Source organism: Acipenser ruthenus, chromosome 5 (assembly GCF_902713425.1).
Source record: "Acipenser ruthenus chromosome 5, fAciRut3.2 maternal haplotype, whole genome shotgun sequence".
NCBI lineage: Eukaryota > Metazoa > Chordata > Actinopteri > Acipenseriformes > Acipenseridae > Acipenser > Acipenser ruthenus.
Window position 1 is genome coordinate 78368021 of NC_081193.1, and position 26350 is coordinate 78394370.

General features: G+C 40.3%; 1 protein-coding gene and 1 long non-coding RNA gene across 2 annotated transcripts; both read left to right on the forward strand.

Moving 5' to 3' along the window:
* The first annotated feature begins 202 nt into the window (after positions 1–202).
* Positions 203–3715, forward strand: LOC131737242 (uncharacterized). The gene is made up of 3 exons (XR_009328816.1): positions 203–686; positions 2245–2324; positions 3433–3715. It is a non-coding gene; the product is annotated as an uncharacterized LOC131737242 (long non-coding RNA).
* Positions 3716–8235: 4520 nt separating this feature from the next.
* Positions 8236–19818, forward strand: LOC117402945 (glycine N-methyltransferase-like). Its single transcript, XM_034004652.3, has 6 exons — positions 8236–8644; positions 14704–14831; positions 14927–15040; positions 16014–16156; positions 17389–17513; positions 19127–19818. Exons 1-6 carry the CDS (start codon positions 8439–8441, stop codon positions 19296–19298), a joined length of 888 nt encoding a protein of 295 aa, XP_033860543.3. The 5' UTR covers positions 8236–8438; the 3' UTR covers positions 19299–19818.
* The last annotated feature ends 6532 nt before the right edge of the window (positions 19819–26350 follow it).

The window sequence follows — 26350 nt, forward strand, 5'->3', positions numbered from 1 at the left end:
GGCTAACTTGGCTGATCATAAGAAGTAAACATACGGTATGACAAAAATGTGTTGAAATGGCTGTTACTGGACCTTGAACTTGAAGAACACTTTAGGTGGATCATCCTACAGCCAATAGGGAGGAGATGGGTTAGATAGAGTAATTCATACATTTAAAACACAAAGCGAGGCTAAACTGCAGGCTTGTCCTGGTTCCAGAAACCAGAGCTCTTTGTGGTGTCATCCCAGCTCTGACACGTATTTACTAGGCAATTATGGCAGGTGCGCAAATAATTCCACAGTTAGTTGTGACACACACAGCAGGGCTTAGGGAGCTGTTGTTGAATTGACTAGCGTGGGAGAGTATGAGACCCTTGTAAAGCGCAATCCAGTTTTCACCAGGCTAGAATTCCTTTCATTTGTCAGAACCAGATATGTACTGTAATTGAAAAGTCAGCCATTTAGCTACAGAGTCAGGAACAAAGCAAGCCATCATCTTGTCAGTTTCTGCAGGCTATAATGTAAACTGGGATTTTAGTCAAGCTGTAAATCCAATGGTGGTCCTAGAATTATCATACTGTGGAGTAAAAAACTCACAAAATACAAGGTGTATGGCAATTTGTTGGTCACCATTTCAGAAGAATTACAGCTGCTGGTGCAGTGTGCAACTGATCGCTGGAATAGTCATTGTCGTCTTCTATTACAGGGTAAGTGAAGCATTGTGGGACACACCTGGTCAGCAGCCAGACCATGCAAACAAAAGCCTGTCTGAGCTCTTACCATAAAATAGTCAAAACAGGCTGCAAACTGTGTAAACACTGATTAGTCTGGTCTCATAATGCTTTTAAGGGCTGTATTAATGAGTACTGTTTCAGTGTGTAATGTAATTTTAAATATTCTTTTAGATTAAACAAAGCTTTGAAATATGAGAATAAACTTCTAACCCTCTCTAAAGCATGTGGGAAAGGCTTCATGAGCTGTTTAAAAACAGCTGTCTTTAACAAACAGTTTTTTGAATAGGGTCTATCATGTTTTTCCATGTCTATTGACAATGTTGTTAGCATCATCACAGGCAATCGTCCATGTTGGGACCCGTAACAAGTGGTTTTCTGAGAAGTATACATCAATGTATATTCAGTGTGTCTTATTCTCTTCTGCTTGATATAGGTTGCTCTTTACTTTCGTTGATGAAATGAGTCAGTGCTTTTTGACATGTCTGGTACCTATCTGACTATACTGTGCTAGTTGTTGCAGATGTCTTTTTCCCTTGCCCTCAACACCTCCGACCACTCAGCAGTTGTTGTTTTGAAGGTTTGTCACGCCCAGGAAACAGCAGTTTCTGATGTCCCAGTTGCAGTTGCATATACAGTCAGTTTGGCTATGACTATGAGGCAATTTTTATCAACCGTTTTGAATGAGTCAGTTTTATAAAATATGTTTTCAGAGGGATAAACTACTCCAAGTGTTCAAATCACCCACGGTTCGGTCAGGACAGCTCTTGCAATTTAAAACAACATTTCAATGAGATAAATTGTTATAAACATGTATCCGAGCAGTGTTGCTTGGTTTTGGCGCTTTGCCTTGCCTGTCAGGAACTTGGTTCTGCCTCGAATTGTGACTGACATCTTGAGAGCAAGGCAGGGAGACAGTTCACCTTCTGCCAAGACCAAAGGTCACCCCTGCAGTCTGCTGAACTGTACAACCGTGTAGTGAAGCATTACTCTCGATTTTACCTCTCCAACTAGTGGGGGCGTGGGCGAGATTACATATTTTGACACATGAAATTTAAGTCACTTCCATTACTTACTATACTTACCAGACAAACTAATTGAGGATGACATGAACTTGCACTGAAGGCTTCCATTTCTAAATGGAAGTGTCCGGCAAACAACTAAAACAACATTATAAGCTATTACATTTAATTGTTCAATAATATTTTTAATTTATTTTTTCAACTCGTGGTATGAATCCCACCCATGAGTTGTTTCTTAAGGGTTTTTCCTGAATAAATAAAACCCGAAACTTGCCTCTTCTCTATACATAAGAACATAAGAAAATTTAAGAATGAGAGAAGGCCGTTTGGTTCAGCTGAGCTCATCCGATTCTTAGTAGCTGACTGATCTCATTAAGATGGGTCTTAAAGGATTCAAGTGATTCTGCTCAACAACATGACTAGGTAGCCCATTCCATACCCTCACCACTCTGTGTAAAGATGTGTCTCCTTTCATCTGTCATAACATAAGTGTATCTCCACTTCATTTCCAGCTGTGTCCTCTGATCCTGGTTTCTGTATACAATAAGCCCTCTTCCACATCCAACTCCCAATTCTATTAAGTATACAGTAGGTAAGCACATCTTAGTAATTGGAGCTTGCTTGGGGGAACAGTGACCTCTAGTGAAAATCCAGCTATCATCCATGGTGAAATACTGTACTGTAGTACAAACTAGATTATCAGAGCTCCAAAACGTCAATAACATTATTCCTTTTTCAAAAAATGCACCCTAATGAAGTTACCAAATCAGTAATAACAACTGAATTTAGAAGCTTTTTTTCAAGAAAATGAAAACACAGTGAGTGAAATGAAAGACAATCAAAGTTTATTTGAAGCAAGACAACACCTTTGAGAATCTTACTTCCAGCTCTGTATCTTGAAAAAGAGCATGCAGTGTACGCTTGCTGTGTTTGATGATAATTTTGGACATCCCCTTTGGTCCTCCGGGGTGGACTGTTCTAGGCCTCACATCATTTATGTTTTTACTAAACAAGTTGATACAAACGGGTATACATTATTTTTTATTTAGACACCGAGACTGCTGATTACGTGCTACCATGGCTTACTTACTTTACTGTTCTTTAAATTCTGTGTTCAAATAACTCAACAAAAAGGCACCTCAATGTTTACGAAGAAAATCAAACTTTATATTTTTATTGATAAAAGCAGTCATTGAAAAAAATGTTCTTTAGAGCTTAGGCCCATACAATCTTTAAATGGCTGGCCAAAAATACTTGTTTTTTTTTCCCACGAGTACAATCAGACACTTCACAAGCATTATTATAAATGGTTGCAAGTAATAATAATAATAATAATAATAATAATAATAATAATAATAATAATAATAATAAAAACCATGAAATATAATCAGTAAAAACAGCTGCTAGTTTTCATTCCAACTGAGCTCTCAATTACTTAACTATACCCTTAATTGAAAATATTGTTTGCTTAATTAAACCTTTTTAATTGTTTTCAACTCTTAAACAGTTGCAGAGTTCAAATTACTAATAAAATGGTAAAGCTAACTTGAGCTCTGATTTCCATTACATGAGAGTAGGTGTTAAAACTTCATGCTGATATTGGACTCTGCTCTCACTAAGATAAGCACTAACTGAGACATAGAGTCTTTTACTGTAAACTAATGTGATCCATCTGCATTTCCTTCCATCTGATGATGTAGATATCCTTCTTCCTGGTGTTGATGGCTGAAGTGTAATGCTGGCTCCAGGGATCAGACTATTTAGCCTCCCTGGCGCATCGGCACACACAACGTCTGCAATGCTGGCTTCAGGAATCAACCACAGTGCAGCCTCCCTAGCGCATCAGCATGACAACTGTCTGGACTGAGCTGAGTAGGGTACTTCTCTGGGGTCTTCAAGTGGGCACCTTCCATCCTTGGTGTTCCGTTGACTAGCCCAGGACACCTTAAGAGGGCTCAACAGTGATTCTGGTGTCCCAGCATCACCCCCCCCCCCCCCCCCCCCAATTACACTGTTACATTTGTAAGGCACATTTAGCTCCATGTTACTGTATGTTAAAAGCATGGAAATACACCCCCTAATGTCATTAGTTCAAAATGTGTGTGCTGCAGTAGACTATATTTGCCACTAGGGTGCAGCAGTAACTAATAGAAAATACATGATACCTGGTTGCTGGGAAAGAAAAGCAGCATGTTTTGCAACCTGACTTTGATTTAAGGTGTGGATTTAGTGTGGATGTTCTTGGAGCACTTGGATCTACATACATACATACATATATACATACATACATACATACATACATACATACATACTGTAACGTTGCTGGGTTCCAGGATGAATGAAGTCAGACAAGGAAGGTGTTTTAAAGGCCTGAGCCCATATTTATTTGAACAATAAAATAAATATAGGCAATGGAAGGGTACTGGGAGCAGACACAAATTAAAGTGGTGATTCACTAATTCTTTACTTTTCCTCCCTTCTTTACTTTTCCTCTTTACACTTATCTCTAACACTCCTCACTGTCACTCTCTATCCTGTCACTCCTACCGTTCGCACCAAGGACGGGGGTCGAGGGCAATGCTCCCCCTATTTATGCCCAAGCTCGACCCCTGACCCCCTCCAATCACTCACATCCATTCCTCCCTACACCCCGCTTCCTGCTCCTAGCATGCCCTCACAGTCAGTCACCCCCAACCGCGTTTCCCCCACCCCTCAACCAATCACACAAGTTAACCCCTGAGGGACCCCCACCCTCCCAGAGATTGTCACATTACATACATACATACATACATACATACATACATACATACATACATACATACATACATACATACATACATACATACATACAAAAGATCAATAGCTCACTCTAGCATGTTACTTCTTCCCCTGGTCTGCTTATTAAAAAACAAATTGTATTGATAGGGTACTCTGATTATCTGACGTGATGGGAATGAAGCTTCAGCTGGTTCAACTCGACATGAACTAAATGAGGCATACAGTGTCATAAAGCAAAGGTTTGTTACACGTGACCTGTGAGCGTTCCTTTTATACGCACAATGATAAAGCCAGTTTGAAATTGTTAATGTTAATGTGTTAATGTGCTGTGCAAAAGTTGTGCCACTATTCTACAGCTTCTATTAATTCCATGCAATATGATCAATGTTTTCTCAATGAAATCCCAGGGACCAGTAAGGAGGCTCTCTGGGACTGTTGCTGGTCCCTGCACAGGTCATTTAAAAACACAGAACCAGAACATAAACTTTGCTCTGAAAGAACATATGAATACAAGTAATGATGAATAACACATTTCAGTTATTCAAATGCAGGATGTTTGAGTTGCAGTTAATGCAGTAAGTAAATTACTATGGATGGGATATAATGGGAACTTTTTGTTTTTTTTTACATCTTCAAATGAATAGACTGCAAGGTTACATTGCACAAGGGTGTTCCTGGACCGGATCCAGAGTAGCTGAATTTTAATCTTTTGGCTTGCAGGAAGGTCACAAAGTAAACTAGAGAGGTGCTACTGTATGATTTAAAAGAAAAACACAGGCTAACAAAACAAATTTGTTCCACCTGCTTTTCCTTATGGGACAGGCGTTCGTCTTAAACCAACAGGGGGAAAATACACAAACAAACAAAATAAATATTGGCGGGGCCAAAACATGGTCTTACTTAAAGGGGTGGGTAAACCGTCTTCTCACAATAAAAAGCTGCGCAAATTGAGCAAAAATTGAAGCTTGCATGGAAACATGTCTGAACGCCCGTATTTTATGTTCATATGTTCACCAGGCTTCAGCAGTGAAGATACCATTTGCACAACTTTCTACTATACCTAAAGGCTGTACCAAGCAATTCTTTATGAACAACTGAGATCTGCTGGAAGTAGCTCTGGCAAGCTTCTTTGACCAAATAGGGAAAAATATGCATACAGTACGAGGAGTTTAGAGACCTCTTCATCAGTATTTTTCTTTAATGTGACACAATTTTAATCTTTTATGCGGGACTTTGTCAAAAGCTTTCTGGAAATCTAAATAAACCATGCTTGGCAATTATCCATTGTCAATGTTGCATCATCAAAAAAGTCAAAGGCATGTCCTGCTGCCTGATTTAGGAAGCCTTCCTCCCCGATGGCCCGTCTCAGGCATTGAAAATTGCACCCTGCATGTATTTATTTAAAGAGAAAGTCTCATGAGAAACATTGAAATTCCACCTTAATTTTGGTTCTTGTGTAGAGTACACACATTTTTGTTTCTGTTTTGGTATCCTATATCGTTTGGTTGCTTGTCAAAATTCAGCACTTTCAGTGCAGTTCAGGATCTTGTGCACAGCCATGCTCAGAGGATTATGACTGGTCCTTCCCAGAATTCTACTGGATAACTACGTTGGGTGGGCTAGTAGCCCCATACAACTAATCTAGAAGAACTAGGGATCAGTTATAAGTGGCTATGGATATAAACCATGTGGTTTAGTATATAAATCATGTCATTATATACAGGGTGTCCTATAAATCAGGCATCATGGTGTGAAAGGTAATTCAATGAATGTTGTCACTGAAGATAATCTAAGGTTTAGTTATTCAGTGCTAAACTGTTTCTCAAACACATTCTGGATTTTCCACTAGGCAACCTGGACCATGGATCAAGAGGCTGTTTGCTTAATGATTGTTTTTCCAAGGTGATGTAGCCTTGATGCCATGTGTATATTCAACCAGACAAACTGTATGCAAAACAGTCCTATGCAACAAATTTTTTTTTTTTTTTTTTTTTTGTATGGCTAACTCTAGGGCTGTTATGTATGGTACACATTTAGAAATAGATGCTTCTGGTGGTTAATATGTTTTGCAAACTGCAGCTGTTTGCGGAATGTCTGTTGTAATGCTAAAATTGCAACAAAGCAGGAACACCAGAGAAGTGCTTGATATCGAGCATCTGCCCTGTACTGAGAACGGAACATTATGTTTCAGCTACAGATAAAAAGGAAAAAGAAAGAGACCTTTAAATGTCACTGCTATATGTTATCATCTTTAAGAAGCAAACAACTTGCATATAAAAATAAAGTACTTCAGGACTTTATGACAGAGCTGCTTCGGATTGCGACCAAACACTCTTCCAGCTTCTCCAAGAATTTTACTACACCGCTCAAGCCAGAAGTGACAAAACAGGCTCATCTCCTAAACAGAAGAAAATACTGAGCATTCATTTTGTGACTTTCCATTCTGAGAGGATGTTCCCCTTTCTAATGTGCAAGAAAGACTGGGGGTATTTTTCTACAGGCTGTAACATTATAAGCATTATGCATTTAATTAATTCTTATTGATAAATGCTAAATTATTTAGGCTTGCACTGGATTCTTGCACTGGATTCTTGCACAATAAAAGTATGCCTGCTATAAACACTTTTTAACAGGGCTACATAATGAACAACTTAATGGCGTTGTAATGTCAGCGTGCAATATCTCAGATACTGACAATGCACCAGTATCTAAGAACATTGAATGCTTGCATCCTTTCCCTTACAGAACTAAACAGCACACACAGGCTACCACTGTATTTAGAGTCTATTGCTGACTGATACATGTTTTTGGAGATGCACTTGTGTGTAACAGATACGTGTAAATTAATGGGTAGCCTTCTGTAACCAGATAGACCTGTGATGTAAAAAAACAACCCCAAAAAACAATAAACACAGTTTGCTCTCAACTGTTTTATCTGGACTTCCCTTTACCCTTGATAGACCTGGTTATATATTTATTTACTTTATCCTTACCTACAGGGACAGACAGGGTGTGTGAGGTATGTGGCGATTGTCCACCAATCACAACAGAGAGGTGTCGGTCAACAGCTCTAAATCCAAATCCTTGATTGGTTTAATACAGGATCTTTAAAGCATGCAGCTGTCATTTAAAGTAATACTAAATATTTAATGACTGAAAAGTTAAGGATACAGTGTATTCATATCTAAACTTTATGAGTACCAGTTGACATTTTTATAACATCAGTGTCAAAGTAAAAAAAATAAAAATACCCAAAGGGGAAACACTTAAAGGAGGGATAACCAAGGCTTCAAATATATATTAGCATTAGCACCAGCAGCATATCACCAGGATTATTGTGGTATAAACTCATACCAAAGTGTCGTGGATGTGAAAAGCATAGCATATTGAAATATAACAATGTAACAAACTCATGGTAAATGCACAGCAGAAACTAAAAATTATAGTAAAGGGCAAATGTGTAGAAATCTATACACATATATAAATTAACAGCTGCCTTACTAAAGTCGCCCAGTTACTATCTCAAATAGTAACCCTCCTGTGTGTGTAACCAGGAAGTGGGAAAACTTGCAAGATAGGCGTACATTACGGAGGCAGACTGGGTCGTCCTTTTTTTTCTAACCAATGACAAAGGAGGCGTGCACCATTACGAGTTTCTGATTCGCTCAAAGTTCTTAACCGGAATGAAATGGTATAAAACAAACACAAAAAAAAAAAACCCCAAAAAAAAACAAAAAAAAAAAACAAAAGCAGTCCTCGTGGTAATGAGATTGTTTAAAGCTTATTAGTAAGAAAAAAAAAAAAAAAAAAAAAAGAGCTGACAGTTTAAGACATTTTAACGTGATTTATAGATTGTGTTTAAGCCATTTCGTTTTTATTTGACATTATTGTTTTTATTTTTAAATAGATATTTCATTATTTGGCAGGCATGGTAGACAGTGTGTACAGAACTCGTTCTCTGGGGGTAGCCGCTGTTGGTCTACCGGATCAGTATGCTGACGGGAAGGCAGCGAAAGTGTGGCAGCTGTATATCGGAGACACCCGGAGCCGGACCGCCGAATACAAAAGCTGGGTGGTGTCCCTTCTGAAGAAACACGGCTGTCAGAGGGTGCTGGATGTAGCATGCGGCACAGGGTAGGGTGCTAAAAACGTGTCATGTCAATCGTTCATTTTCCGAGTACCGCTAGGCCTTTAACTAAACACAATTATTTTGAAACCTGGATTAATTATTTATTCATTCTGATGTATTACTGTACTATATGCTTGTATAGCCCCTCAGCTAACACGCTTTACAATAAATTCCACTGTGATTTTAAGTACCATGGTTACAATGCATGCACCATGGCGTAGCAGTTTGGTCTTTTCCGGGTACGACTCGAGGTTTGCTAAGATGTAACTGTACATCTTTTTCAAGCATCATCCAACATATATAAAATGACTGAAAACATTCGAAAATTTAGAATTAGTAATACCCATGTTGCATATTTCTTTAATGTATGTATACAGAAAACAGCCTTTATTGTCCCAGAATAGACAACAATTAGAGCTATATAATCGTGTGTGTATACACACTGGTACTTAAGGCGGCGCATGCAGACGGTTATTCTAGTATTGCTACAGGTACCAGTACTTTTTGTTGATCTTCAATCTTCTATAGGCACTGCAGTCTCACTTCATCATTGTGCATGGGACTGATTAGCTTGTGTGTGTGTTATGCTTAGTTTTCGGTCTTGTGTCGTTCTTACCTTCAGGGTGTGGGTCAATGAGTGAATCTGACTGCTAGCCACCCCGATCAGTCAGGTTATTTGATGTTGTTGTTGTTCTGTGCAAGATTCCACGTCTGGGTTAGTTCCCCATATTGTACTTCTGCGCCCCATTCAGGTTAAATTGTAGAGCTAATAATTATTCTGTGTCTTTTTACTGTGTCCTTCAAACCTGTCCTTTTTCCCCCAAGTTTAGCAGAAAAAGTGCCCAGTTTGTTTACATTTATCATGAATTATATATATAATTTTTTTTTACATCAGGAAGACTGCATATTAACAGACATAAATGCAATTTCATGGTGCTATTTACAAAGTTTTTACCTGGCAAGCCAATGGAGACCCAACCATTTTGATAACGAAGGGTGCATTATTTGTTGATTTAAAGACATAATTGTAAACTCATACATTCTGAGATAAAACTAGTGAACTGAACAAACCTTTTAGCCAGTGCCAGTGTGTGTGTCAGTGTGTGTGTGTGTCAGTGTCAGTGCGTCAGCGTGCGTGTCAGTGTGTGTGTGTGTGTGTCAGTGTGGTGCAACCGGACAGAGCGAAAAAACATAGATTACTAATAAGCAAGAGGTCTGCGTTAATGATTTGAAAACTTGTGGCTTTCAGGATTTAAAAAAAAGTTAAAAGTTGGGAAAAGTACAGCACAGAATGAGTCACTCCAACTCAAATACAGAAACATGCGTGCATGCGCACACACACACACATTACACACACACGCACGCACACTGACACGCACACACACACACTGACACACACACACACTGACACACACGCACACTGACGCACACACACAGACACACACACACACACGTTTGCATTCCTATATTTGTGGGGACTTCTCATTGATTCTCGCTATATTTTTATTTACTATTTCTAACGCCAGTCAGACAAAAAACTCCACACAGGGTTAAAGTTGACAACAAACAAAATATTTTGGCACTTTTTTTTTAAGGCATATTTAGTTCTTAAAAAGGTGTTTTACAAAGTGGGGATGTCCTCACAGCGTCGTTTTTTCAGGAGTTACTATCTTTCTTTGTGGGGACATTTTCTCAAATTTTGTCCGCATATTGACAGTTATACCTGCCCACACACACACACACACACACACACAAGTGCACATTCTTTCTCATTGGCAAAAGTTTATCTGCCAAAACCCAGCCAAAGTATGTGGAAGGGAAAGTACTTGCCCAGCACCCAGTCCTCGATATTAGAACTACCTTGTTGTAATGTTGTACTCTGATCAGGTAGCAGCAAACCGAGCAGTCTGGCTTTTCCAGGACTGCTATGAAATGACACGAGTGGTTACAGAAGGGACAATGGGACAGGCAGACCCTTATACATTTACCACAGTATTTCTGCAGTTTTACCATGGTTGTTGCTTTTCCCACGGTTATACTGTGAGTTTACCATAGTTTATCATGGTTTGCCATGTTTATTGATATGCTTTACCATGCCTGGCTATATTTTACAATGCTAACCTATGCTTTACCATGGCTTCACTTTGCTGTGCTTTCACTATGATAAACTTTGTATAGGGGTTATTTATCCCCCTGCAAATTCCTGGTATGGTAACTGTTGGTAATATCTAGGTCAAGGTTTAAACCAGATGCTGTGTGGGGTATTTGGCAATATCTTTCTCTTACCTGTGACCTGAGCCCTGCTAGTGGTGTGTGTATGCATATTATGTGTGTGTGTAAACATGTTTGTGAATTCTCTGGTAGAGTTGAGGAAGGCAGTGAAGCAGGTGCAAGCGCCCTGCTAAATTTGGGACAGCACTGCTGCACATTCTAGAACGATTAGCCCCTCTCCAACTTAAGATCCAAAGTTCAGATCATGCATTTAGTGGAGAGTATGTGGAAGTACACGTGTATATTATATATGTACTTTTGGTAGGGTGTACTTTAGGGCTGGGACAATACATCGATGCATCGAATCGTTGGAATAACCATCGATGGATCAAATAACCATTGATGGTTGGAAAAAAACAACGCATCTATCAGTTCATTAATAGGACCGTTTTTTATTCGGACTGGCAAAATGTAAATCTACACACTTATTCCTTGCCTTTCCTTTGGTTCCTTTTAAAAAAAAAAAAATAATAATAATAATAATAATAATAATAATAATAATAAAAAAAACTCCCCTCCCACTACACAGCACGTACGTTTTCAGAGTAAGCGTGAAAAAAAGAAAAAAACATAGAGAAGAGACTAGAGGTAGGCCGCATTTCAGGATCAGATTTTGCTAGTTAAATTGTCAGTTTAATTTAATGTAAAATAATGCCTTCAGATGGTTGGAAGTTGTTTTTTTTTTTACAAAAGACTAAAATGGAAAGGTAAAATTGAGGTTTGTGGAGTTTTAATGAGCTTCTGTGGCAATACCACCAACCTGCGGGATCATTTAGTAAGACAGCACCGACAAAATACGACAGCGGGAACACAAGTAAAAAACAAAAGGAAGCAACACCTTCAGTGACAGCTTATTTTGGAAAGAAAGTTGATCCAAAAAGCGTCAGAGCAAAATAAATAACAGGCCGGATAGTGGATGTTGTCACACAAGATATCAGACCTGTTAGTATAGTAGAGGGAGCTGCATTTAAAAATCTGATTGCGAATCTTGCTCCGGGCTATGAAATGCCCTGTCGAAAGACAGTCTCCAAATTCATCACTCTGGATCACGAACGTGAAAAGGAAAAGCTTAGACAGGATTTAAGTCAGGAGTGTAATTCAATGTCCATCACTACCGATGTATGGACAAGCATGGCACAAGAAGTGTTTTTAACAGTCACCTGCCATTACATTAAGCAAAACTGGAAGTATTAGCCACACGAAAATTACACAAGAGACACACAGCTGTGAATTTAGCAGAAGCAATCAATCAGATAAACACAGAGTTTGAAGTGGCTACAAAAGTAATAGCTTGTGTGCATGACAATGCAGCCAACGTGTGCAGAGCAATGTCTTTGCTTTCTGCAAGCGAGCGTGCTGCGTTACTTTTTGGTAGTGTGGCAAGTGTGAGCTGTGCAGGGCACAATATAAATCTCTGCATTCAGAAAAGCTTGGAGGATGTATGACAAGTCCACACGTTAGTGGCAGCAGCAAGGAGACTGGTTGCACATTTTAAAAAGAGTGAGATGGCAACAAGTGCTTTAAATAGGAAACAAGCAGAAATGCTGAACACAGAAAAAGCACCACTCAAGTTAATACAGGATGTACAAACAAGGTGGAACACAGTTTATTATATGTTTGAACGCCTTCTTGAATTAAAATGGCCAGTTATTGCTGTTTTGTCAAACCCAGATTTGACCAAAAAGTCTGATGCAGCTACTTTAGATCTCATGACTGAGCAGTGGAAACTAATGTCTGAGATACTACCTCTACTACAGCCATTCGAACTGGCTACAATACTTTTGAGTGCAGAGAAATACATTACGGCTAGTTCTTTGTACCCACTTGCAACAGGGATAAAACACAGACTGACTGAAGTTCCTGATGAAGAGGAGACACCGTCTTCTTCAGATTCAACTGATTTGCTTAGTCCTTGTTACACAGAGTTTGAGAGATAAGCTAGTGCGTAATTTTTGTCTCAGCGATTTTGTTTACATTAGCTGAATGACCCAAATAATGAGGTTATGCCACTGCTTTTTGCATCATTTCTTGACCCCCGATTTTGCCATCTGGATTTCCCATGTGTCTGAAACACTGTCTTCCAAACTGGTGAGGCCGGTGGAGGACAACCTTGAATATGACGTAAACCGTGCCTGTACAAGTGAGTGCAGCACAGAGGACTTACCTGTTAAAAAGGAACGGAAGACCGAACAAGCAATGGAATTGTTATTCCGTGGACAGCAACAAACACACACTACTTCCAAGGAAACCTTAATCCAACAAGAGATGACGATTTATGCTTCTGAAACTCCATTAAACATCAGCAAAGATCCCCTGATTGGTGGGAGAATAACCAGACATGCTTTCCCAACCTAGCAGCCTTGGCAAAGAGCATGTTAAGTATCTCTGCAACATCGGTCCCGAGCGAGCGTGTGTTCAGCAAAGCAGGGATGCATGTGAACAAACTCCGTTCTTCTTTGAAACCAGAGAATGAGGATGCCATAATATTTCTGAATAAAACCAGAAAATAAGCTCTGGAGAGAGCACAACTTTGTTACGTTGGACTTGTAAATAGTTAAATTTTTGTGTTCCCCGTTGGAGTTTTTTTTTTTTTTCTCTAATCCGGTTGCTGTCAAGACATCTTAAGGTAAGACAGTAATATTTTTTTTTTTATGTTTTATTAGCTTTTTGTGGGGAACCTTGCTGACAGTGTGACTAGACGTAAATAATTAGAAATGTGTAGTTTTAAGTTCAACTGGAGAAACATTTACTTTTGGTGATTAGATTTGATGAAAATATATTCACTTATTATTTACACGTTTATGAAAACGATGCATCGATAGTAAAAAAAAAAAACACCACCATCATCCCAGCCCTAGTGTACTTCTAGTAAGTATGGATGTAAGTGCGAGGTAATATAATAATATATACAAGTGCTAAAATGTATATTATGTCTTGGTTAAAAAAATAAATAAAAAGAACATGTGAGTAACAGGTTAGCCCCCTCCTGTCTGTACTGAAGACGAGTTAGTTGCAGACTCCTCCCGATTTCAGCTTGTTCCACAAATGTCCCCCAGGCATTTGTCTGTATCAGCATTATTTGTGCTCCTAAAAACTTCTGTTATTTCAATGAATAAAAGACGAACTTGCATACACATTTTCAACACTTGGATCCTATTGTGAGGTCATCATGGTTGTACTGGGCAGTACCATTCTACTGTAACCTCAACAACAGTGTCGGAGCATGGAAACTGCTAATCTTGAAAAAAATGATCAAAAGGTAGTGCTGGGGCAAATATTGGAACAAACAGCTTTAAGTGTATTCACTGGCAAAAATTGCCATATTTGTATTCATTCATTAATTTAATAACTATCAAAAATATATCCTGCAAAAGAAACCATTGCATAAATGGTAAGCTAATTAAAACGCATGTTTCTCATCTTTCTTTAAGAGGTAATTTGATGGGGGTACTGAGAATATTTGACCCTTTATAGAAGTTTACAACAGTATTTTAGTAGTTTTTCCATGCTTTTCACATGGCTATACTATGTATTTCCCATAGTTTACCCTGTTTTGCCAGTTGATTAATATGCTGTATCATACTTTGCTGTTCTCTATTCTTTGTCATGATTTCACTATGCTTTATTTCACGTTGCTGTGCTTTTACTGTAGTAAACTTTTATAAGGGACTCCTTAGAGATTTGTTTTTCTCTAATAGTGTAGAAATTACACCTTTTCGTTTTCTAGCCAATGACAAAAGGCCTGTCTTTAGGAGGTGAGGTGTGACTGTTCTGTTGTGGTTATTGTGTCCAGGGTGGACTCCATCATGCTGGTGGAAGAAGGCTTCACTGTGATGAGTGTGGATGCCAGTGACAAGATGCTGAAGCACGCCCTCAAAGCCAGATGGGAGAGAAGGAAAGAAGAGTCGTTCGATAAATGGGGTAAAGCATAGACTGTTCGCAAAATAATAATAGTGAATGCCTGTTTTGTAAAGCCGCCCTGATCCATTTGTGTCCCTGTTTGTTTCTCTGCTCAGTGATTGAGGAGGCTAACTGGCTGACTTTGCCTAAAGACGTGCAGAAGCCAGGCACAGGCTTTGACGCTGTCATTTGCTTAGGAAACTCTTTCTCCCATTTACCAGATTTCAAAGGTGAGGTGAAGAAAACACTATAAGCTTGCACTTTAGTCTTTCTTTTTACATTAGAAAAACTTGAAGAATATAAGAAAGACTAACCCTGGGACTTGATTTATGTTATGGTGCTGTTATCCGTATTGCAGTTTTTCAAAACTACCAAATAACAACAAAAACTAATAACTGGAATGATTTCATGCTAACACTGCATAAAGTGTCAGCTATCAGTTGTTGTTGTTGTTGTTGTTGTTGTCTGTTTTGTTATTATGTTTTAAAAGCAGCGATAAGGCTAGTGGTGCACAAATGTAAAAAAAAAATAATTCTAGGGTAGTTGTGTAGGTGTTGTTTTAATACAGCTTATTAATGACCCAGAGCACGTGAATACAAAAATCATAAAAACTGTGATTATGTTGAAAAGTAAGCATACTTCAAAGATAAAGTATTCAGATTGTTGTAAACACTACAGGGTGTTCTGTCACTCTTAGTTCATTTTTTAAATTATGTTAAGAAAGGTAATCTTATTTAAAAGCCATGCAATTTATTTTTTCTTACAAACCTTAATGAGAGAATATATAGCCTCCTAAAATAACTGTCTACATAGGGGGTGCCACTCAGTTTTACTGGCACTATTTACATTTTTAAGTAAAAATTGTCCCCTAACAGGGATATACTTTGTGGTCCAGTGGTTAAAGAAAAGGGCTTGTAACCAGGAGGTCCCCGGTTCAAATCCCACCTCAGCCACTGACTCATTGTGTGACCCTGAGCAAGTCACTTAACCTCCTTGTGCTCCGTCTTTCGGGTGAGACGTAATTGTAAGTGACTCTGCAGCTGATGCATAGTTCACACACCCTAGTCTCTGTAAGTCGCTATGGATAAAGGCGTCTGCTAAATAAACACATAATAATAAATACACATAATAATGTACATACTGTGGATGTAAGTCATAGTGATCTGTCTTTAAGTTACTAACATTCTTGTTATTTACTTACAGGTGACCAAAGTGACCAGAAGTTGGCACTCAAAAACATTGCCAGCATGGTGAAGCCCGGCGGCATTCTGATTATTGACCACAGGAATTACGACCACATGCTGAAAACAGGCACTGCTCCTCCAGGCAAGAACATTTACTACAAGGTAATGATGAATCAACAGAGGGGCTGGAGACCTTACTGATGATACCAGATACAATGAACTCACTCTGTGACCATATCCATATGAAGACCAGAGGTCAGGTTCACAAATCACTTCTAGAGCAGCAGCCTGTCTATGCATGCTTATTTCTGTAAAGAAAATGATTTGGGGTCTCCCAGTATTGTTCCTGGTATTTAGTCACTTCTGTGTGCTGCAGGTCAAAACCACTTTAGTGATCTAGCGGCAGTCAAACCATGTGACTGACACAGGAAGTGATACCAAGTACCAAGGAACCAGCACATTTTTTGACTGTATAGTGTTGTACTTGAAAAACCAAACAGAGAACCAGAAGATTTGTATTTTTCACAGTGAAAAGGGGAAGCAGTGAAAACAGTGCTTGTGCTTGTAAGACGCATGAAAATAAATGTGTAAGCGTGGGTTACCACGCCTTTTAAAACCATTGGCCAGCTGTGCTGTACTTTTTGAAACGCGTTTTTTCATGAGCAGTGCCCCCATTCCAAGGCTGTCTGCATTGGTGCCTCTAGGACTGCATCTGATGCTTGCTGTCCTCGTATTGGTTCTGCTATAAGGCTTCAAGGCTGCACCAGAACAATCTTTTCCATTATCTTGGTAAAGGCTACACAGTTTAAAATCATGGCTCTCAATCAGTTTATGGAAGGAAGGAAATATGTGTTGTTAATGCACTCTGTGTTCTCACTCCACTAAATAACTTTTTTTATTTTTTATTTGTGTCTATGTTAACTTGCCGGTCAATGGGAGAACTATCAATTTTACATTCTATTAAAATATTGTGACAATGTGATATTAGTGATAGACAAATGTAGCAAACAGATGCCATATTGTAAGCTAATACATCTCTTGCAGGGTGTATTTTATTGTAATACACATCAAAGCTAATCTGCTCAAAACTGTGTGAAACCATTTCTTTTAAAGTAAGAAACAACCTACACATTATGTATTAACCAATTACAAAACACAAAACTGATCTTTTCCTCATAAACAAAATAATTAAAAACTCTTGTTGTTTAGAACTATGACGTATGACTGTTCTAGGCACAGGATGACAGCTATACACAAGAGAAGATCCTTATTTGGTTGATTTCTCATGTGATTTATGATGAATTTTGACTGCAGCTTTATATAGATAAACAGTGTCCCCTTAAAAAACTGAACGCTTTGCCTGCACTGTAAGGTGGTTTCCTCTTCCATTTCAGAGTGACCTGACTCAGGACATCACCACCTCAGTCCTGCTGGTGGACAACAAGCCACACATGATCACCCTAGACTACACAGTGCAGGTGCCAGCAGAGCAGAGCCAGGAGGGCTGCCCAGAACTGAGGTAGCTTCAGCACAGGATAAGAACATAAGAAGAACATAAGAAAGTTTACAAATGAGAGGAGGCCATTCAGCCCATCTTGCTCGTTTGGTTGTTAGTAGCTTATTGATCCCAGCAGCTTCTTGAAGGATCCCAGGGGGTCAGCTTCAACAACATTACTGGGGAGTTGGTTCCAGACCCTCACAATTCTCTGTGTAAAAAAGTGCCTCCTATCTTCTGTTCTGAATGCCCCTTTATCTAATCTCCATTTGTGACCCCTGGTCCGTGTTTCTTTTTTCAGGTCAAAAAAGTCCCCTGGGTCGACATTGTCTATACCTTTTAGGATTTTGAATGTTTGAATCAGATCGCCACGTAGTCTTCTTTGTTCAGGACTGAATAGATCATTCATTCATTCATTCATTCATTCATTCATTCACTACTGATAATAATACAGGGGTCGTGCCAGCTAGTTAGACCACAGCTTAACATCAGTTCATATTTTGTTGTTGTTGTTGGAAAGTCCTGGAAACAACCTTTTTAGGTTACATGTTATTTGGTTAGGTCAGTGGTTCTTAAACATGGGGTTCAAAGGTTGCCCATGGGGTCCCCAAGAACTGGTGATGGGGAGTTTGTTGCCGGATAACTTCACTCAGACTACTTGCTCACTAAATATCATGGCTTCCCTGACTAGATAATTGTCTCCTCTTTGAAAATGTGCTGAGGATTTTAATGAGCTATCCGTCTCACAAGTTCAATGGTAACAAACTATTTAGCATATGTTTAAAGGGGAGTTCTGCTTCCTTATACATAATTTTTCCCCCACAAAAATGTGTGAAACTCTGGTCTGATATTCCCCAAAATAAAGGAAAATGGGGCCAAAGGTCATTAAATGGGCATTTTTACCACCTTCAGACTCTTTTTCACCATGAGTTGCACAGCGCTTCTTTTGCATGCTCACGATACCCTGGAACCTCATTTCCATCACGTATGGTTTATGTGTCATCATTCACAAATGGAAGAAACACCTCTTCAGAATCTGGTCCATTTGAGCTAGAGCTGTAAAGCAATTGCTTCCCTATCCACTGCTCCTGTGCAATTTCTATCCTTTGAGGTTTGTTTGGAGGTGAAACCCATCTTCTTCACTGATCCAGGGCCATATATTGCACTTCAGAACAAACTCTATTCACAGTACAGGGATTACAAAAGAGCAGCGAGAAGGTAAATCCCCCACGTCAGACAAGGTCTTTGAGACATTTCAACAGGAATACAAAGAGAAGTATTTCTTTTTTCAAATTATAGGGCCATGTTTTCTCTTTAATGAACTTCTATGTTTGAAAGATGAAAATTCAATGGTAATGTACAAAAATGAGAAACAAACAACTTGAGATTCAGATACTTTCAATTACATGAATTAGATAATTGATACTAATTTAGTAAAATCAAATAAGTATTTTTCCCCTTTCAAAAAACAGGAGTTAATTAAAGACTGGAGTAAACTCTTTGAAAATATGGCCTATAGTGTGCTGAGGGATTTAAAACCCTGTACTCCTTCAAGTGCTAAGAATGCATGCATTCAAGTCAATCTGAATAGGGAATTGTGTGCTTAGGCTCTCCCCTCCTTAATCTTGTTTTCACAGTAAGTTCCGCCTGTCCTACTACCCACACAAGGTGGACGACTTCAAGGAGCTGCTGAGGAACGCCTTCCAAGGGAAGTGCGAGCAGAGCGTCAACGGAGACTTCAAGAGCTACACCCCTGGCCAGGACACCGTGCCCTGCTACTTCATCCACGTGGTCAAGAAGACCGCCTAGACCAGGAAACTGACAGACAGACACCTTTCTCTTTCTCTCTGAATAATTCTATCCATCTGTATATGGGCCAATGTCCATCCGCCATTCTAGACCTGAGGTAAACCCTATTAGAAACTGTAGAGGCTGATTTTACAACCTTTTTTCCCTGTCACGACAGGTCATTTTACAGCACCAGGAAATCGTCCTGGATTGAATTAATCACCTATCTGTGGTTATCCTGGGATTATCCCTAAAATAAGTGTTTTTTACCGTCCAGGGCAATTGCCCCAGTGCTGGAAAATGTCAAAAAATTCAGCTAATGCTTTCGTTCGTATTGGCTGAAAATGTTTGTTCATTACAGTTTTGCCTCCGGATTTTTGATTCAGTTGCATGTCAGCAGCTTTATTATAGTAATGCGTTCTGTATCCAGAGAGATGGATACCCCTTGCTAACTGTAGTTGAGCTGCATTGCAACTGCATGATTACTGCAACTTAAGTGATGATGCAGTGCTCAAAAAATGAAGTTGTCATGGCTAACAACACTCACAACAATAGATGATAAGTGAGTGACTGTGAATTATCTTGATTTAAAGGGTTACATGAGTTTAGCATTCCAACTCTTTTCTTTATGGGCGACACTGTCACTTAGCCCCTTTCACACTGGCATGCTCTACCCCGGTCAGGACCCGGTGTCATTCGGGTCGGCTACGCGATTTCACACTGCTTTTGATAAAGCAGGGTTAACCTGGGTGACAGACGTAAGTAAACAACATGCGTATCAATGCCCCGGAAGCAGCTTATTACTGACATTTCCATCTAAGCTTCACTGGATTGAACCGTTGGCCCAAATTAGAGCAAACGTTTCTTCATCCCTGCTGCAGTCTGGCTCATGGTGTATCTCAGTCAACAAAAATATGGCTAAACATAATAAACAAAAACGTTCCTTTGTGGAAGTGAAACCTTCACGCAGGCGTGACTGTTTGTTATTTTGTCGACCGTCATGCATTTTGTGTCGCTCAGCCTGGGTCAAAGCGTGTCAACCCACATCCTTAGGTGGGTCGCTGGGACCCAGGTTAACCCAGCTACGACCCAGGTACTGGTTTCACACTACACAGGATTGTGACCCGGGTAGCTAGAACCCTGGTAGAAGTGCCAGTGTGAAAGGGGCTATAGAGGATTAAGGCTGTAACATAAACTAGACTGGCAAACATTTGACTGAGTTTACATGGGTGGAATATTGTCCCCCAAATACCACCTGGGGGGAGAGAAGGGAAGAGGGAAGATTTGCATTCTCCTAACATATTGTGGGGGAATAGGTGGACATAAAGCAAAGATAAAAACGAGTCTTATACCAGGCATGATGTTAATGTCTTGCAACACCATAAAAAAGCATGTATGCAGGAAATGTATTCATTATGAGAGAAGAAACTTACATATTTCTATATAAAATCTTACATATTTCTATATATAAAAAAACATCCTTTATTTCTGCCACTGATCACAGAACATCTTACCAGATTTATACAGCCTGTCAGCCCAGGCTGACATGATACTTACTTTCAGTACACTAACACGTAGCCTCCACCTCGAAATACACTATGCAAACCACTATGCCACCAGAAACCACTGTCAGTAAGAGTATAATTGTCTAAGGGGTCTCATTTGAGTTTCTTCATGCTGATTTAATGGCTGACGATATCATTTTTTTTTTTTTTTTTTTCTGGGCTCTAATTGTTTGTTTTTATAATAACAAAGTAACGGTTTAAATGCTAATTAATCTGTTAAGGTTTTGTTTTTTGTTTTTTTCTTAACCTGCTGAATTATCCATTCATACATCTCATTTTGGTATGTTATTGTGTCATGACAAATGATAACCAGACAACGTATTTAGCTCTACTTTGCAGTTTGCTCCAGTACTTCTCTGCATGCCACTTTTGTCTGTGAGCTACAGCCATTCTCCTGGCAGATCCATCTTTTTCTTGCTTCAAACACAGATTTATTTCAGACTATCGCCTTGTTGCAGATGACAATCAAACCCACAGCTTCTAAAGCTGGCCAGGCCTGCCCCTAACCTCTGACAATCCTCCCGTGTCCAGTTGTCGTAGAAAATGTGCATTTTTATAAAATACGTAGTTAAACTGCAAACAAAAGGAGAAACGGAATACAGGGGGCCATATTCACTAAGCATTTACCACTGTGCTAAGAAACTGCTGATGTTACAGAACTGGCAAAAAACAACCAAAACGTGTGTGAAGGAGCTCTTAACCTCCTGAGGTATTTATTCGATTTTTTTATGTTAAATATCCAATTGGAGACCACTCCCAAACCTTTCCTAAAGCCAGTAAAACCACTTGGGATCTGTGCAATCTGTAGCGCTTACTGATGGCTGTGATGGGGTTCATTTCTAATAAATAGCAGCCCCTTTCTGTCTTACACACTGGCAATGAAACAAAGATGAAACATTCACACTGTAGCTTTGTAAAGTTTGACAGGGTTTGAATGTTGTTTTGATTTGTACGCTACATCTTTACATTTTTGTATTTCTTCTAAATCTCTGCTTTTCTGCTGTGTGTATTAAACTTCAATGCGGAGTATAGTTCAGCTTGTCTGGATGCTGACTTCTGCATCATCATAGCTTACAGACAATCCTACTTGTATCACCACCATTACTGCCATATGCAAGACGATTCTTGATAAATAACCAAATCAATAATAGAAACCTCTTTGAACGGGTCAATACTTTTTTTATTTTTAGAAATTGCAATTGTTTAGGGTAGTTTTGATGTAACTATAAAAATGACAAGTATGTGGTGTATAAATACATTAAAGAAACTCATTTCAAAGTCTGCTTGGAATTTGGTTTTTTTTAAACATATTCTTTACAAACAGTTCTTCAGTACTTGGGATCCCAATGTTATTTAACAGCAACGAAAACATACACCTGGAAGCCATTAATATATCTGTTTGTTTTTGTGCTAAATAAATTACACATAAACCTGGGGGAAAAACAAAGGCAGATGCATTTGAAGAATCAATTGGCTGTCTGTATTGTCTTGTCCTGAAGGGGGAGCCAAATGCTCGCAATTAAACAAAGTCAGCTTGTTCTCCTGTAGACACAAGTGACACATAGGGTGTAAAAATGTTAGCCTTAAAAAGTTTTAAATGATGGTCTTATAAGCTGATTTTGGCACAAAGCTCACTTTATACGCACTCTAAATAAGACATCCCTAAACATCTTTGCATCAGAAAATAGGCAGCAAACTGTATTTAGGGTTAAGGCTTTTTGAAATTACACTCTCATTACAGCACGTTAAGTAATTAAAATCTGTAAATTGGTTCTGTTTTGCAATTAACACTAATGTGATCACTTAGTACAACAAAATAGGGGTGCAAATTAAGACATGCCCCCTCTCATGTCTTATTTAACCTGCGACCACTGACAGGGCTACTGAGTTGTAATCAACAATTGAGGATAGCGAAGTGCTTCTAATTCTCCGACTGCAGCGTGGCAAGGAAGAGAGGAGGAGAGAATAAGCATACCCTAAACCCAGAATAGTTCTTCCCCCATCAGACATTTCTAGATTTAATTCCAATACAAGTTCTGCATAGATACAAATTGGATATAGGCACTATAACAGTGTGATCTGCTTACTTCTGATTTAGAATCAAAAACAGCCCACAGTCACGCCATACCTGTACCTGTAAGGTTACAGCAGGCAGCAGCCATTCATTTTAATGCAACAGGTGCCATCCAGACAACAGCTGGAGACAGATCAGACTTCTTTTATGTCAAAGATACTGACTGATGTCACAGATACTTTTCCGTAGGGTAAATGTATAGATCAATGTATTATCAGAGTGTATTTTTCCATTGTTTTGATGACGTGCGCTGCCTCGCGGTTTTCCAAGTACTGGCAGGGCCTTTCTCTTTGATTCCTCCTGGAAGTCTTCCTCATCTGTGGTAGAGCCATTGTATTCTGACACTGAGCTGTCTGTGTCTTCCTCCCTCTGGTTCTCATTTTCTGGCTGTCTGGAATTAACCATGGGCAGGAACATACAGGGAGTGAGCAGGTTCCGGTGCAAAGTTCACTCCCCTCCCCCCGGTTCTGGACGCACAATATATACCAGCAAGTCTGCTTGTCTTCTGACCACTATGTGCGGTGTCTTTTCCCACTTGTCTCCCGGCTTCTGTTTCCCTCTCTGGCTCTTATTAGCAATAAGCACCCTATCCCCAGGCCATAGGAGAGCCTCTTCTGCCTTATGGTCGTACAGTCGCTTCTGTTGAGCCTTGGCCTTTGCTGATGATGCTGATGCTCTTTGATACGCCTGTTCTAAGCGTTTTCCTAGTTGGGCTACATACTTGTTGCAACCCTCTCCCCAGTCTTCCTGCTAAGGAATGCCCAGTGCCAGGTCTATCTTCATCCTGGGGTGCCGGCCAATCATAAGAAAGAATGGCGAGAACCCAGTAGACTCGTGGCATGGGCTCAATTTGCTCCTTCCAGTCCAACTTCTGATCTGGAGAGTTCCCAGCATATTCATGAGGGTCCTGTTGAACCTCTCAGTAGTCCCATTGCCTTGGGGATGGTCCTGCTCTTGGAGATGCCCATAAGCTTCCACAGCTATTTCAACATGGAGCTATTTCAACATGGAGCTCTCAAAGTTTCTTCCTTGGTCTGTGTGGACCCTCTCAGGGATGCCATAGTGGCAATGGTGGAGACCCGCTGGTTAGGTGTCAGGTAAGCCTGGGCATACCAGGTGAAGTGGTCATTGATGACCAAGATGTTTTCTGTCCCCCTTCAGACCATTCTAGAGTGAGGAAGTCCAGACATACTAGCTCCAGAGGGCATGTGGTGTGAATGGACACGAGTGGGGCCCGTGTTTCTGGTACGCCCCTCTTTCGAAGGCAACATCTTTTGCAGGCCAGTAGCAGCAGGCTTTAATAAGATTCTCCATCCTGTCTACTCCCATGTGTCCCATGTCAATGTGCAGTGATTTGAAAACCTCTCTTTTGAGACATTCAGGGAGCACCACCTGTTTGGTCTTCCCCTGTCCCTGCAACTGTGCTTCATGGTAGAGTACTCCTGCCTCAATTCTCAATCGGCTCTATTATTTGAGTACTGTCTGGACCTTCACGCTGAGATCCACATCTGAGATGGCGCTTCTGTGTTGTCGCCACCTTGTCACGTTGGGTTGGTGTGTTGCTAGTGTTCTCCTGGTCCAGCCCCTAGGTCCTCAGACCTGCCATATCGCTCACCACCGAGACATTGGCTAGCTGCTGACCCTTCTTAAACACAACCTGACTGTGGCCAATATTCTGCACGCAGACAAAAGTCTTCCCACTCTTTACATCTGTAAGGGCTTCCTCCACGGCAGGCCAGCTGGCAGAGTCTCTTGGCCGGATGACTCAACCAGAACGGTGTAGGGGTCCCACCACTCAGCCCATGGAGCAACCACTTGGACAACTTGACATTAACCAGGCCCGATCTTTACTGGATGTTGTCCTACATACTGCACTGACTGTCCCCTGATGCTCTTCTGTGAAGAATGAGGTGACTCTACAGTAACTTGAAGGTAGGCTGCATGCCAGGCTGGTGACCTCATTTTCAAACAGCTAGGGAACCGATGACCCCATCGATTTGTTAGGTCCAGCTTGCTAGTTCGGATACAACCGGCCTAAGAACAAGATATCTAATTCGATCATGCCGAGGTGGGGGACTCCTTGGCCCCCAACTCCTTTGATGAGAATATTCACCATTTCCGAGCTCCGCCTATTTAGGGTTGAGTATATCTTCCAAACCTCCTCTGTAATAGTAGTTATCTGGGATCCAGAGTCGATGAGGGCCCTGCAGCGCACACCCTGCACTTTGATTATATCCTCATTCGTTGGGCCCACCAGGCCAGAACGATCTGCCATGGGCTTGTCTTCTGGTATTATTTCACACTGTGTGCACCACGATTTCAGCCATGCATTTTGATTTTGTATTTCCAGCTGTCCATATGGTCCTTTGCAAGGTGCCGGCAGTATCCCAGAAAATACCACAGTTTTGGTCTTGTCTTTTAATTTCCTTCCTAGCTCTCTGAATTTGTTTTGCAGGGATCTTGGCCTGTCTCTTCCAATGTTGTTTGTACCGATGTGGACGACTACTACCGGGTCGTCTCCTGTTCGTTCTAGGAGCCTGTCCACTTTCTCAGTGATGTGCTTGACAGAGGCTCCTGGAAGGCAGCACACTGTTGTAGTAAGGGGGTCCAAACTGTGAACTGAACTTGCTGTGTTTCTCAATATGGAGTCCCCAATAATCATGACCTCCCTTCTTTTTGCTGCCTGGCCAGCACTTTTTATAGGGTCCTGGATGTTGTTCCTTTCGTTCTCTTGATGTTGGATTTGGTCATCTAAATGTTGAAGTGGCTCAAATTTGTTGGATGTTTGGATTTCTGGTGGTTGTGTTTGACGAAGTTTCTTTTTTTTCCCTGCTTCTGCCTATCTGAACCCAGCTGTTTCAACTCTCTTCCATCTCCCTGGTGGCTTTCAGTCTGCTAGGGGTGCAGACTTCCATGAATTGTGGGTGTGTCAGCTACTCAAGCTCCTGTTGCTGTCTCATTTCCTCCAGCTCCATTTCTAACAGACTTACTCGTTGAAGCAAGTCCTGGATCGTGTTGCACTTTACACACACTTGGTTGAGCTCTGTTGGGTTTTCTCGGATTTCCCGCATCATGCAGTTGTCACAGATTACTGGCTTGAAGACCATGTTTTATTTTTTATTTTTTTGGAAGTTCAGTTTAGCTTCTGCAGCTGTCAACATGATTTCAAACTGCTTCTAACTGTGATGTACTTGTCCACTCGTACTTCTCCCACGCTGTCGCCTCACTCGCTGCCACAGTGAATACTGGCTGCCTTTTGTTTGTTTCTGCGTTGTGCTGCTGGCTCCGCCCCTCCCCCGAGTCTCAGAACGGCGCGGAATTTGAATCAGCTGCTCCAAGTTTCAGCTCGTTATCAGAAAAAGACACGCAGCTGTTAGACTTTAAGCTGCAGTGTTTTCTGACTAAAGCAATTCCAGATGTAATTTAATGCTTCT